This window comes from Mirounga leonina, unplaced genomic scaffold (assembly GCF_011800145.1).
Source record: "Mirounga leonina isolate KUSES-001 unplaced genomic scaffold, KU_Mleo_1.0 Mir_170, whole genome shotgun sequence".
Taxonomy (NCBI): Eukaryota; Metazoa; Chordata; class Mammalia; order Carnivora; family Phocidae; genus Mirounga; species Mirounga leonina.
The window spans coordinates 26160367-26174729 of record NW_023270433.1 but is presented as its reverse complement, the minus strand read 5'-3'; the positions used below and the strand labels follow the sequence as shown (position 1 = coordinate 26174729).

The following is a 14363-nucleotide window of genomic DNA, read 5'->3' as shown; positions in this document are numbered from 1 at the left end:
ACACTGTTTAGTACATAGTAGATGTTTAATAAATGATAGCTATTGTCAATATTATCTTTACTTGCTTTTATTTCTGCTTTTGGAATAAATCCTATGAACTTATATTTTCCTGAAAACCCAAGTAATAATTTTTCTGTAAGATTAGATATTTGAGTTCTCCTGGGTATAGGGCCCTGTCCTGAGGTCTGGTGATAAGAAATGACCCTGGCGTCAAGCGCACAGATGCATGCTGTCTTTTGGGGAGACAGGGCATGGGATTAAAACAACACTTGACAGACCAAGCTTAGAAAAGGAGACCAAAAGTCCCAGACTTTGTAGAGGGCAGCCTGAGCACCCAAGGCTACAAAAAACTCCAGGAAGGAGAGCATGGGAGGGACAGTGAGGTGCAACTGGATCTTAAGACATTATTAGTGAACAGTAAATATGAGTGAAGAAAGGGAAGAAAGCATTCCTGAAGAAAAGAAGCCATTGAAATCATGGAGTGGCCTTTATAGGACAGTACATAAGACCACCTGGCTATATATGGATAAACAGTAAAAAAAAAAAAAAAATACACACACACACACAACTAGAAAAGTGGGCAAGGAGCAGATTGGGGGTGGGGGACTGAATATCCTGCTGTGAAGGTTGGGTAAGAGAAAGTGTAGAAAGGTTATTTGAATAAGAACATGATGTCTTTAATGAACACTCCTGGCTAGAGTACTACTCACAGATACTGTGTAGAGAGCTGAGGTTCATTTGTTGACTCAGCAAATATTCATGAAGCACCCCCAAGGCCAGAGTGGGGATTTGGGAGAATTTAGGTTTACTGAGACTGATCCCAGAACCCTGGGATCCCTACAGTTGGAGGGACAGAGGACAGGGGCTTACCCAGGTGGGCATAAGATGCCAAGTGGCTCAAGTAAGGTCACTCCTAGGATTTCCCAGCTGGTGCCAGACACTGACACAGGGCATCCAAGAATAGGAAGAGCGAAAGGCTCAGGGGCACTTGGTACTGTTCTGGGAAGTGGGACTCGAGAGCAGTGCTACAGGCCACAGAGAAGAAGTATGATGGGACTGAGGTACGGTGTGATCCAGAGAGCTCACGGGATTAGAGAGCCAAGGCAAAAGTTTAGTCAGATGAATTGGGGCAGGACAGTTGGTAATGAGATCCAGGTTCTGGAGAAGATAAAAGCAATTTCTAGAAAGGGATGGAGGAGTAAGGACACAGTGGTCAGTGTTAGACCTGGGACAGAACAATGCATGCAATGTGAGAGATGTGGGGAAGAGGCTGGAGCCATTTCTATACCTGTTGCAGCTGGAAACCAGGACAGGACATACTCTCCATGTGGGGACAAGGCTTAGCTATGGGAACTGGGGAAAGCAGAAGTCAGAAGAGGAGATGGGCCCAGTAGAGATGTTAAATTCCAGGTCTTAACTTGGTCCTCATTTCCCTATTGTCTGTTTACCTCTGGAGACTCTGGTCTCCAAAGTAGAAAGAGGAGCTATTCTAGTTGTATGAGGAGGGCAGCTGATGCTAACAACGGACTTTACTCTCCCCACCCTACCTCCTATCCCCACAGGACAGCTTGGGTCCCCATTGGCTTTCTGGGGCATTCTAGGCTTCAAAACCAGGCCAGGCCAAGTCCATTTTGTTTTCGCTCTTCTCCATTTCCACCCAGCCAGATTCTGCTGCCTAGGTCAGAGAGCTGAAGCCGGGACTACTCACTAATGAGGTCTGGGCCAGCCTCACTGCCTGCTTGGATCCTAGGGTGTCGAGTGTAGGAGGAGAGGAGCCAAGCACAGTTGTATTCTGTTAAAAAAACAGTCTAATTCAGCTACAATGTGCGTTCAGAATAGTCTGAAACTCGAGCTGGTAATTGACTTATTTCAGGCAACTTGCAAAGAAACCAGATCTCCACCAGCTAGAAAAGATGGATGTGTTCTTGGGTAGTGCAAAAGTATCTGTATTATGAAAAGCAATCGTGAGAACTGTGGCAAGAAATCAAGGTTTCCTCTGTAGGTTTTTTATTGGTTACATTTAAAATAACATCCTGGGGGGAAATCGCAGGGGGAGAAGAACCATGAGAGACTATGGACTCTGAGAAACAAACAGGGTTCTAGAGGGGAGGGGGGTGGGGGAATGGGTTAGCCTGGTGATGGGTATTAAGGAGGGCACCTACTGAATGGAGCACTGGGTGTTATATGCAAACAATGAATCAAGGAACACTACATCAAAAACTAATGACGTATGGTGATTAACAACATAATAAAATAAAATTTAAAAAAAAATAACATCCTCTAATTGTCCTAAGAAGCCCCCAGTGGAGCATCCTGAAAACATCTGCTCAATTTGAGGACTAAGGGGGTGCCTGCCTCATCCCCTCAGCGGATGTGTTGTTTGGTTTGGGATTTGTCAGTCTGGAGAGCTGAGGGCTCTGGGAAGCTCAGGCCTGGCAGATTTCCCCCACCTGCCTAAAATATAGCCGAGGGGGGCAGAGGCCCCTTCCCAGCCTCATCCTGTGCCTCCACTCTGCAGCCCCTGGTCCCCAGGGGGCTGAGTGGGGAATGAGGACAGCTGATAAGCCTGACATTATTGACTTTATGGAGAGTATTCAATGAATTTACTTTCTGTAAGAAGGCTGCACTCTTATCTGTTGCCCACAGAGCGTCCAAATCCCCATCTAGGGGACCCATTTGATGAGTCATGTCTCTTAGACAAAGACCAAAGAATATAAAGAGGAGAAAGGGAGTCACACCCCACCTCTTCCTTTTCTCCAGTACCTGGTTCTGCTCACCCCCAACCTCCTTGCTTTCCCACTGCCCTTGGGGTTATTGGCCGGAAGTAGCACTTTCCGCTCCAGTCCTTTGGAGTGAAGGCCAAACCAGCCTGGTCTTGAGAGTGTCAGCAGCTGGGCACACCCAGGGCTGTGCATCTCTCTAGTTGTAACTATGGGAAGAAAAACCCACTCATTTGAGGCAGTTATGTGCCCCGCTTTCTGTTGCAATGGTCAACATTTGCTCTGGACAGGCCTCAACACCAGGTGTCCTGAGGGAGATATTTGTGTGCATGTGTGTGTCTGGGTGTTACCAAGGGGTCCTGGGTCTGGGGAGCTGGAGAGTGGCAATTAACTGTAAGAGAGAACCTGATGCTCAAGAGAAGCTTTTCTTTCCCCTCTTTGTTATCTCCCTCATCCAGCTCTGGGCTCTGTTTGCTTCAAATACTAGAAGGAAATAAATAAGTGGAAGCCGGGATGGCTGGGTTGGGCAAATGAAAGAAAAAAAATGAAAGTGCCCTCTGGAGGATATTAGAGGCATGTGTTCAGACTCTCCATTTAGTTTTTGGATAGAGTTTTTCTGGCAATAAAAATGAAAACACAATTGTTTATTGAGCAACTATGACTTTTATTAGATGCCTGTTCTCACCGTTTTTAAGCATTTACTCCAAATCATTCAGTGAATCTTCACAGTAAGCCATGAAGCCGAGGTTTCCAATTCACAGCTGAGAAAATTGAAACTGGGAGACTAGTGTGGGAGCAAGGATTCAGACACCAATCAATCTGCCTCTGCAGCCACAGAAAAGGCCTTCTCTTAGCTGTTACTCACTTGGTATTGCTTAGTACTTTATCCCACTTAATTCATAGCACATCAATGAGTATTTGTTATTCCCATGTTATAGAAAACAGCCTCAGAAGGGTAAAATATGTTTGTTTGTTTGTTTGGCAATTCTACCAGCTTTTTGTTTCTTAAATAAGTAGCCAGTTTAAGTGGGAAGGCAACAAAGCAGCATGGGCCTGTAAAGCAATTAATAAATCCTCTACTTGCCATCAGAACCGGTAACCTTATCACTGTACTTATCCCAGACAAGGCGCAGGATTAGACAGCACACAGAGAAAACAGAGCAAACAAGAAAAGGCATCAAGAAGACAGTGTTACAACAGTGCAGGAAGTCTTTGCAAATCTTTGAAATCTGATTGTAGATGGATCACTCACCCTTCCCCTCTTCTTTATTCAAACAGGGCCTTATATTTGGATCCAGTGGAGGATCATCCCTGAGATTCAATGTTGGCCTTCTGAAATGCAGGACGTCTGATGGCAGGCTATGGCAATCTTCCAAGTAAGGATAACTTTGTTTACAGAGTGATATCGTTTCTCTTCCTTTGTCAACTAAAGTCACTGTATGCTGTAGGGGAAGACCCAATGGACAGCAGGTTTGTTTCCTTCTAAATCAACACCACTTTTTCCTTGATTGTTCCTATCTGTGAGTATGTCCAGGGCCACAAGACCAGTGTACATCAGAGACTCTGGCCTGCAGATTCCGGCATCCCTCCTTTCCTGTCATGGCTAGGGAATGACCTCAGGAAAGTCCAAAAATGATGATAAAGCAGCCAAATCTCTCTTTCCTTATGAGAGAAGACCAAAGCTCTCACTCATCCAAGCACCCTTCCCAGCGCTCCCATAGAGATATGGACCATGTCAGCTTACTTCTCCTTCCAGAGGCCCTGGTTTCCTACATCACCTGCTCTCCTCTGCAGCTGCTTGCTTTATTACTTTTTTATTTGCAAGAGGTTAGAGAAGGGGAGGCAGGAAGAGCTTTGGAGGAGGTGAGCTAATCAGTAAGTGGCTCTGTGGGTCCTATGAATGGAATGACATTAATGTCCATGAGAATTTACAGCCTCTGCTGGCTCTGGAAAGATGTTTGTATAAGGACCACTGGTAAAACAGAGTCAGCTGCGTGTGAAGTCTTGCTTCTTTGGGCTTACTTTTTAGTATTTCACTTGCTTGGGTGCCATGTTTTGTTTTGTCAGGGATGATAACTGGTTATGTCACTTTATAATCAAATATATAATTTCTCGTATTAAATGGAAAAATTGGGTGTAATGCCTTGCATGACACCTAGTACCCAGTGCAAAATAATGGGATAGAGAATTTGGCACCTGACCCCCAGTTGGTGCTTGATATCACCCCCTAGGTCAAGCAGCATCTGCTCTCCTGCTCTCCTGTCACAGCCTGCTAGCTAGTCTCCTCACATCTTTTCTCAACCCCCTGTGTCCAGCAGCCAGAAGGCTCCTCTCTTCTCCTTAAAACAAACAAATAATCATCCAAACCCCTCCCATGGCCTTGGAAGCATTCGTTTCATAGAAACAAGTTATGTGTCTTGGGACAGAAAGCGGGGCAGGCTGGGGGCAGCTGTTTGGGGAAATGAGTCAGTGCTGTCTTGCATTCATTCAACAAATGTCTTATCAAGCAGCTTTTATGTGCAGTGAACACAGTTTGTGGGGTTTAGTGATTAACGAAGCCAAGTCCTTGCCCTCTTGACATTTACAGTGTATAGTGGGCAAGCCAATGAGCAAGTAAACCAGAAAGAGATTTGCTTTAAAGAATTCACCATGGTGATGGGGCTACTTTAAAACACCAGAGTCAAAGGAATTTTAATTTACCAAATAAAGTTTCACAGAAAGATAAAACCTAGGACCAAGAGTCATACCCACACACCTACAAATTAACTGTAAAAGAACGAGCATGGTTTTATTTGGAAAATGCAGAGTAGGTTGTCATAATATAAAATTCATGATAAGAAGCAAGGCAAAGTGGGCCATTTTTATATTGATAGGGGGTTTATTCTCTAAATCAATAAAACTTCCTGAGTCTTCATGTGTCAAACTCATTGTATCCTAAAATATAAAGATCTAAAGCAAGCAGTCCTGGAAAAACTGAAAGGAAGGAACAGACATGGCGCAATAGAGGGAAATTTTCATACAACTCTGTCAAAGGGATTAAAACAGACCAAAACTCTCAAGAAGGATGTGAAGGATCAATTTAATGGATGTATATAAAAAACATTTTATTTTTCAAACAGGATATTTACCTCCTTCTCTATTGCTTATGGATCATTTATAACAGTTAATCATATGTTTTACCAAAGAGAAGCTCTCAATAAATATCCCAAAGCAAAAAATATACAGAGCATATCTTTGACTATACCACAATGAAATTGGAAATTAATGGCAAATTGTTACCAAAAAGTACAATAAAGAAATTTTAGGGGCACCTGGGTGGCTCCGTCATTAAGCATCTGCCTTTGGCTCAGGTCATGATCCCAGGGTCCTGGGATCGAGCCCTACATCAGGCTCCCTGCTCCGCGGGAAGCCTGCTTCTCCCTCTCCCACTCCCCCTGCTTGTGTTCCCTGTCTTGCTCTCTCTCTCTCTCTGGCAAAAAAATAAATAAATCTTACAAAAAAAAAAAAAAAAGAAAATTTAAAAATACTTTCAAAAAGAAAAATTAAAATAAACAACAGATGTTAGAAACTAATGACAACAATAGTATAAATGGAAACACAGAATGACACCGAAGGTATATCAGGAAAAAATTCATAGCCTGAAAATTAATAAAATAAACATTCAATCTAACAGTGGGAGGTGGAGAGAGAACAAAATAAACATAAGCAAATGACAAAGAACAGATTTAATAAAGATAGCATAGACATTAATACATTAGAAAATCATAAAAATGTTGGAACACAGAGGTAGTTTTCAAAAAGAACAATAAAATGTATAAACTTCTGCAAAGCTAATCAAGGAGAGAATGCATAATGTGAGGACTCTGAAAGGCAACACAAATACAGATACATTTTTTTTATTTTCATTTTTTTTTTTTAAAGATTTTATTTATTTGAGAGGGAGAGCTTGAGCGGGAGGGAGGGGTAGAGGCAGAGGGAGAAGCAGGCTCCCCACTGAGCAGGGAGTCCAATGCGGGACTCGATCCCAGGAGCCTGGCACCATGACCTAAGCCAAAGGCAGATGCTTAACCAACTGAGCCACCGAGGTGCCCCCAGATATATTTTTTTAAAAAATCATCAAATAGCTGTATAAAACACTTTATTAATGATTCTGAAAATGTCAAAGTTTATATGTCAAAGTACCAAAATTAACTTAAGAGATAGAACACTTGAAGGAACAAAACCTACCTAAAAGGATTTACTAGTGAATTCTATTAACTATCAAGAACTAGCTAACTCATGTGACGAATAAATTGATGGCTGCATACACAATAGGTGGATGGAAGAAGGGATGGATGGACAGTTGGATGGACGGACAGATGGATGGACGAATGGAGAGATGGATGGATGGATTGGGGCCTGGAAATGCAGAATTGGGGATTGAGAAAGGAGTTAAGAATGAGAGGGGAGGAAGGAGTTTTTAAGATTGGGTAAATAAGGCTGATGCTTGACCTCCAGCCAAAATGACCTTGGCCCACAACCACCTGGACTGAGAGAATTCCCTTCTGAAAACCTCAGGTTTGGTCTCTCCTGAAGCTGACAACCCCTGCACATAGGACTAGAGGTCCAGTATTCACCGGCTAATCCAGACAGATCAATTAAGCCAGCAAAACCAGGCTCTCTTAGCGACCTGCCCTTCCCTGGCCAGGAGTCCGCAGGTGCAGTCTCTCCAGGGGGCAGTGAGAGCCATGAATAGTAAGGGTTTTAGCTCCAGCACACAGAGGCGTTTAGCTGCCCAAACTTAATCCCCCAATAATCGGATTATGTAAATTCCTCCTTCAACCCCTTTCCCCTGGGGGACCCGGACCTAGCCCCTAACTCCTGGCACTGGGAGACCAGGATGGGAGAGGGCCCATCATCTGAAGAATTACTGCTAGTGGTATGGGGCCCCAAAATGTTTTCCCATTTTAAAAATGATAAAGGCAACAATAACGTGTAAGACAGTTTTGAGAAGTAAACAGATGTCGACCTTGGTCCCCGTGTGCCAGCACAGGGGTACCCCTTTCTCTGCAGCTCATGTCCAGCTGTGCACAGATCCCCCTTACAGCTTCTTGTTTCATCTTGCATCACACATTTCTGATCTTGTGGTCCCGTTGCCACAATTCTTTTTTACACTCACAGAATATGCTATTAAGCACATATATTCTCTCACAGGTTTTTGGCTAAGATGAAGGGTAGTATAGGTCCTTGGTTTAAAATACAACCTACGCTCTATCAGAATTGTGATATAACAGGGCCTGGTAGAAAAGCCTGGGTACTGGGAGGACACAGTGCCCCTTCCACAGCACACAGAGAAGACAGAAGGGCAGAAAGAGGACAAATCGGGGATGTTTGCTGGAAATATCAAGTTGTGTTTCTAAAGACCCCCTTGTGCGAAAGTTGACCAATTAATTTTCTCCAACTCACCCTCCAATCCATCCTTTGCATTGCCACCAGAATGAGCCTTGTAACCTGTAAATCTAAACATATCGTTCCCATCTTCAATCCACGCAGGTGGCTTCACATGGACTATCTTCTCCTCCACTCCTCCCCAGGTGATTCCGGCAGTCTTTCCCACCCTTCCACCCAGGTACCCAGGCAACTGGGACCCCTGCCTTTTCAGATGTGCTTTAGATGGCCCTGTACTAGCCCTCCTCCAGTACCCATCTGGGGCCCATTTTCCACATTCTAGATCACATTCTTGGTATTCAGGACCCCTGGATTTAGACCCCACTCTGGGTATCCAGGACCCCTGAATTTCTGCTCCAGTGGCCCTGAGCCCAATTTCAGAGCCTGCACAGGGCTCTTCCTTAGGTCCATTTGGGCTGGGAGTCCACATCATTCACTCAAGGCCCTTCACAGAGCAGAACAGAGCTGAGCAGTGGGTAAAGAATGGGGATGGGTCAGGAGTCTCCAATTGTACCTTTGTCCTGGATCCCACAAATGTCAGGGGCAGCCCTGCCTCAGGGCCTGGTTTAAATGCCATCCCTCCCACAAGCCATCTCTGATCCTCCAGCTAGAATCTTGTGCCTCCCCAATTCCAAGATCACACTCTCTGGCACTCAGGACTTTCTTTTGTATTTAGTCATTTTTGTCATGCCTTTCCCTCCCAAAGGCTGTGAACTCCTTGAAGGCAGATGGAACGTTTTCTTCACCTTCTTGCCTCCTGAAACTCTAGCAATGCATGCAACAGCTTTTTTTATTTATAATAAGAACTGAATTTTTTTTTTTATGGAGGGGGACAAAGAACCCCAAAGTCTCAGTGGCTTACAACAGCAAAAATTTACCCCTCACTCATGTTACATGAGGGCTGTGGTTGGTTTTAGGTTTGCTCTGTGGCTTTCAGCCTGAAAGAGCAACCCCAAACATAACTTTCTCATGATAACCCAACTAGGAATCACTCTTTTTTTTTTTTAAAGATTTTATTTATTTGTTTGACAGAGACACAGCAAGTGAGGGAACACAAGCAGGGGGAGTGGGGGAGGGAGAAGCAGGCCTCCCGCCGAGCAGAGAGCCCAATGCGGGGTTCAATCCCAGGACCCTGGGATCATGACCTGAGCTGAAGGCAGATGCTTAATGACTGAGCCACCCAGGCATCCCTAGGAATGACTCTTAAAGCTCCCACTCCATCACCACAGATGGCAGGTCTGCTCATATTCCATTGGCTGATGCAAGTCACATGGCCAAGCCTGGCCCTGGGTGGGGAAGTCCTATAGGGAGGCACTGTCCCTCCCATGGCAATGGGTGAGGCTATATAATCCTCTCCCAGGGAAGGGAGCTGGTAGTTGTCTTTACAATCCTGTCATTGTCCCTATTTTCCAGATGAGGAGACTGAGGCAGGGAGAAGTTACATAATTTGCCTAGGGTCACATAAATGGGGTAGACCAGAGAGTTCAACTTGGGTAATGCAGTTCCAGAGTCCTTTACTCTTAACTGCTGAGCTGTAATGCATTGTGAGTTTATCATACCAAATCCTTTGCTGGGTCCTTCAGAGAATGTGATGTCTAGAAATTCATTACTTATCCATTCTTTAATTAACCAATGTTGATGAATTCCTATTCACTGGGGTTGGGAGGAGACAGGCAGAATAAATAAGGAAAATATTACTAAATGGGGATGAGCACTAAAGAGAATAAAGCAGGGAAGGAGGATAAAGAGTCCCTATGTGTGTGAAGTGCAATGTTAGATGTGGTTCTCAGAATCTTCATGAGAAGGTGACATTTGACCAAAGACCTGAAGAATGTCAGCTCCTTGAGTGCAGGGATTTGTGTCTGTTTTGTTTGAAGTTGTCTCCCTACACCTGAACAGGGTGGGCCATAGTAGGTGCTCAGTAATAAGGGTGGAATGAATGAAAGGTGGGGAGGAGGCTGGAAAACTATGTGGATAACTTGGAGGCAGAGTGTTTCAGGCAGAGACAAGAGTGCAAAGGCCCTGAGGCAGGAGGGTGTTTGGTGTGTTCCTGAAACAACGGTCAGAGTGGCTACATTTGACTAAACCACAGGGAGAGAAAGAACAGACAGGTCAGTAAAAGGTATATCTTAGGGGCCATTGTGAAGACGTAAGTTAACTCTGAGTGAAATGGAGAGCCACCTAAGGGTTTTGAACCAGAAGTGACAGGAATCCAAACTGGATTTTCATAGGATCCTTCTGAGTGATGCTGGATGGCAGACAGACAGAGCAAGCATAGAAGCAAAAAGACCAAGTAGAAGGCCACTGAAATAACCAAGCTGTGTGCTGGGCACTGTGGACCCCGAGATGCATAAATCCGGGTGTCCGCCCAGTGCAGTGACTGTTACACTTCGCTGGGCATCTTCATCTCCTGGAATGCTTAGTAAAAACGCAGATTTCGGATCCCACCCCCAGAAAACCTGATCTAGTGGGTCAGGGTCGTGGGCCTGGGAAGCGGGGCCGCAGGCAGTGGGGAGGGACGGGCGGGAAGGGGCCCCGTGGGTCGCGGAGACAAAGGGCCGTGTCCTATAAAGGCAGCGGCGGAGGCGCGGCGTCCAGGCGAGGGCGCACACGGCCAGCGACGGCGACAACGACGGCGCGGTCTCCCGGCTCTTGGCGAGGAGGTGCGTCGACCCTGGAGGGACATGGGTGCCGCCGGGGCCGGGCTCGTAGGCCAGCCGGTCTCCCGCGCAGCCCTGGAGTCCGAGCCGCACTCGCCCGGGAGGACAGAGGTGTGGAGGCGACTAGGTAGCAGCTACCAAGTCGACTCAGTGCGAAGACCTGGGGTTTTTCCGAGGGGTGGGGGTGGGGGGGCGGGTGGTGGCGCGACTCCGGGGGGAGCAAAGCGATGCCCTTGTGCTGTTGGCCTGGCCGCTTCGCCTTGATACGCGATGCTGGAGACACCCCGCAGCACCTCGGAGGGCCGTTTGGGTAGCTTCTGCGTCCGGGTGAGCTACTCCCCCGCACCTGGCAGGTGCGAAACTTGAGCGCGAGATGCTTTCCTGGCCGCCGCATTCAGGCTAGCGGGAGCGAAGGTTATAAAATTAAAAAGGGAAAAGATGGGAAGAAGTGTGCGGGGGCTTCAGGTTGGGCGGGGTGGGCGGAGCATTCAGGTGCATCAGGCGGTGAGGCGCAGGTGGAACAGGCAGCTCTCCCAGAGCGCGGGGTGCCCACCCAAAGACTGTGACTCATGGTAAGTGTATTTATTTAGAACATCAACGTGCAGAGTTGTCTAATGAGAAAAGTAATTTGCATAATAGTATGTGTTTTGATTTTTAGAGGACATATGTATTCTGTCTAAAGGATCTGTATTATATTTATACACACCAAGCTGGCTGCTTCTGGGGAGTAAGATTGAATAGGTAGAGAGCCTTTATATTTTTTTACTTTATGCACTTGTGTAGTGCTTGTTTGTTTGTTTGTTTCTTGGATGAGCACGTGTTACTTCTATAATGATTTCAAAAGGCAAAGCTATGCCCAGTGCTGGAGGTTAGGCACCTTCCCCTAACCCAACTCTATAAGCCACCTTTCATCTCTCTCTTTCCGGAGTCTGTTTTCACTTATTTTCGAGAAAAAGATGAAAGAAGAGACAAATACACATGACCAAAAGACAGGAGGAGAAATTTAAAGTCTTATGTACAAAGAGCCATATGAGTCTGAATGCCTGGGACAGGCCACCGCAGGAATGTTAGGATGAGCCTGTGTGCTCCCTTTCTTGTTGCTGCAGGCTCTGTGTCCAGGAACCACTGTCATAAAAAAGCAAGCAGTCCCTACTGGGGGCATCCATTTCTGCAGGGGCATAGTTGTCATTCTTCTCTCTGGTAACTTGTTACCTTCAGTGGTGACAATATAATAGAGAGAAGTTTATGCACACCTATATTCCTATTATATCTACCATTGCATTCCTCCTGCCCAGGCATCCCTAACCCCATGTCCGTGACACCCACCCAACCAGAGGCATGTAATTAGAAATCAGGGGTTCTATACATTTGGATGGGGAAAAAATTACATCTTTATTTCCAGTAACCTTTGATCTAAATTTAGCATTTCCTTTATTTATGAATGTAGGTAATAAAAAATAGTACTGGTGACGATGTCATCAACAAAAATCATAAATACTTTCATCTTACAGATGTCGTATATCTTTTGATTACATATCACTGTGTAGAAAGTATGGTAATAAATAATTTAATATGTTAAAAACAAAGTATATTATTACTGTATTGCATTTTAAAATTATTTTAATAATTATTAATTATAATTGGTGATTTTTATGTGTCTATTTCAGTTCATGCATTTAAAATAATTGTTTTGAGAAGGGAACCAAAGGCTTTTTACTTTATGTATTTCAAATCATTGTTCTGGGATAGAGTCCTCCCCTAGGCTTCCCCAGACTGCCAAAAGAATCCATGCCTTAAAAAGGTTATGTACCCTGACCCAGCAGGAGTCGGTGGTGACAAAGATGCATCAATACAGAGGCGTGGGACACAGGCTGTGCCACTGACTCCCCATGTGACCTGGGACAACATGTTTTACCTCTGTTTTGACATCTATCAGACGTTTTCTGATTCTGTGGCATCTGGTGTATTTTTTAAGGTCTTAAATTATTCTGAAATCAAGCTTAGCAGTAATCAGTCCTTACAACTGGAAAAGCACTAAGTGCAATTTTCCTTTGATTTAATGAGTACGTTAGTCATTTCCCAGTGACCACTACTTTGAATTTTCCCAGCTTGTTAAAGAACTGATTTCTATTTCCCCCTGTGGAGGAGAGTAACACCCTTGAGGATAAATCAACAAGGCATTATTAATCTCCTTCTAGGATGGCAGGCTGTATTTCTGAAGCCTATCTTTTCCTCTCCTTATTTCCTCTGTCTGCTTCTAGCATAATAGGATTGAGCCCTCTTAGAAGAGAACACCAGTTAGTTTATCCTGCTTAATCTTTTTCTTCCAGCTTGAAAAAGACGCCCCCTGCCCCCACCACCACAAGGGACTAGAGTTGACTTAGTGAGTGAGCTAAACCCTCTTTTGGCAAGAGAAGCTTGAAAGTAACTTTGCTCCCACAGTCCAGGCTGCAAAGCAGCCAGCCTCGGTGTAAGCAAAACTGGATAGTTTTCTTTCTATCTTAAAATCCCTTGATTTAGGTTCAAACTGTCCTACGTTAGTTTTACTTGGTTACAGTTCTGACGACACCCATATTTTTCACTGTAGATGAAAGAGTAGGCTATTTAGAAATGAGTTAAGTGAGATCAAAGGCAATAGGCAGGGGCTCCTGGGTGGCTCAGTTGTTAAGCATCTGCCTTCGGCTCAGGTGATCCCAGGGTCCTGGGATCGAGCCCCGCATCGGGCTCCCTGCTCGGCGGGAAGCCTGTTTCTCTCTCTCCCGCTCCCCCTGCTTGTGTTCCCTCTCTCGCTGTGTGTGTGTGTCTCTCTCTCTGTCAAATAAATAAATAAAATCTTTAAAAAAAAAAAAAAAGGCAATAGGCAGGGCACTGTGGCGTTTTAGAGCAGAAATGGGCCCTCGGGATCACCTAGTCCACCCCCCTTCGGTTTGGAAGGATTCATGGTAAGCCCGGAAGGCCCCCGGAATGCCTGAGTTGGGTGCTGCTTCTCTGCTCCTACAGGCCCTGGGCTTCTCTTTCCATTCACAAGGCACTGGTTTCTTCAGGGTCCAGCAGCACAGTGTCCGGCACACAGGGTCAGTAAGTGTTGTTACGTAAGCTTGGAGTGCGTGTGACTGTCATTGGATCATGGGTCCTACCAAGAGTGTCTCCACGGAGACCCAAGTGGCCGGTGGAGGGAGCCTGAAGCCAGCCAGTGAGCTTGGGCGGCCATGGCTTCCCCTTACCACTGGTTCTCAGCACAGCCGTCTGTCTTCAACCCAGACAGAAGCAGGAAAGGCAACAAGAACGGGGTTGGGGAAATGTCCTGGGGCCATAGAGTTGACTGAGAAATGCTGTTCTTTGGAGTAATGACCCTTCCCGTCTGTATAGGGAAGAGAATCCTTGTATTTATTAAGCACCTATGTAGCAGGCTCAGTTATGTATTTATATACTTTACAGAATGTATTATTTAATCCTCACAAGAACCCTGGTGATGGCTTTATTTCCATTTTCCAGAGAATAAATCGAGGCTTAAAGAAGTTAACTGATTGTCTCAGAACCATATAACTAAGAAATT

The 14363-nt window shown here is 45.3% G+C and overlaps 2 protein-coding genes across 4 annotated transcripts in view; both read left to right on the top strand.

The window, feature by feature from the left end:
• Positions 1 to 4082, top strand: part of FKTN (fukutin) — a 79341-nt gene extending 75259 nt beyond the window's left edge. The window contains exon 12 of the transcript XR_004681250.1: positions 3999 to 4082. The gene's annotated coding sequence lies outside the window, so the exon portion shown is untranslated. The remainder of the gene's footprint in view (positions 1 to 3998) is intronic.
• A 6941-nt stretch (positions 4083 to 11023) lies between these two features.
• TAL2 (TAL bHLH transcription factor 2) overlaps positions 11024 to 14363 on the top strand; it is a 22869-nt gene continuing 19529 nt past the window's right edge. The window contains exon 1 of one of the 3 annotated variants that reach the window (XR_004681252.1): positions 11024 to 11134. Coding sequence is in view for 2 of the 3 variants with exons in the window: in XM_035016156.1 (XP_034872047.1) it covers positions 11246 to 11379 (134 nt within the window). In the remaining variant the exon portion in view is untranslated. Of the gene's footprint in view, positions 11161 to 11230; positions 11380 to 14363 lie in introns of those variants that run through there. The other 2 variants (XM_035016157.1, XM_035016156.1) reach the window with 2 other exon arrangements.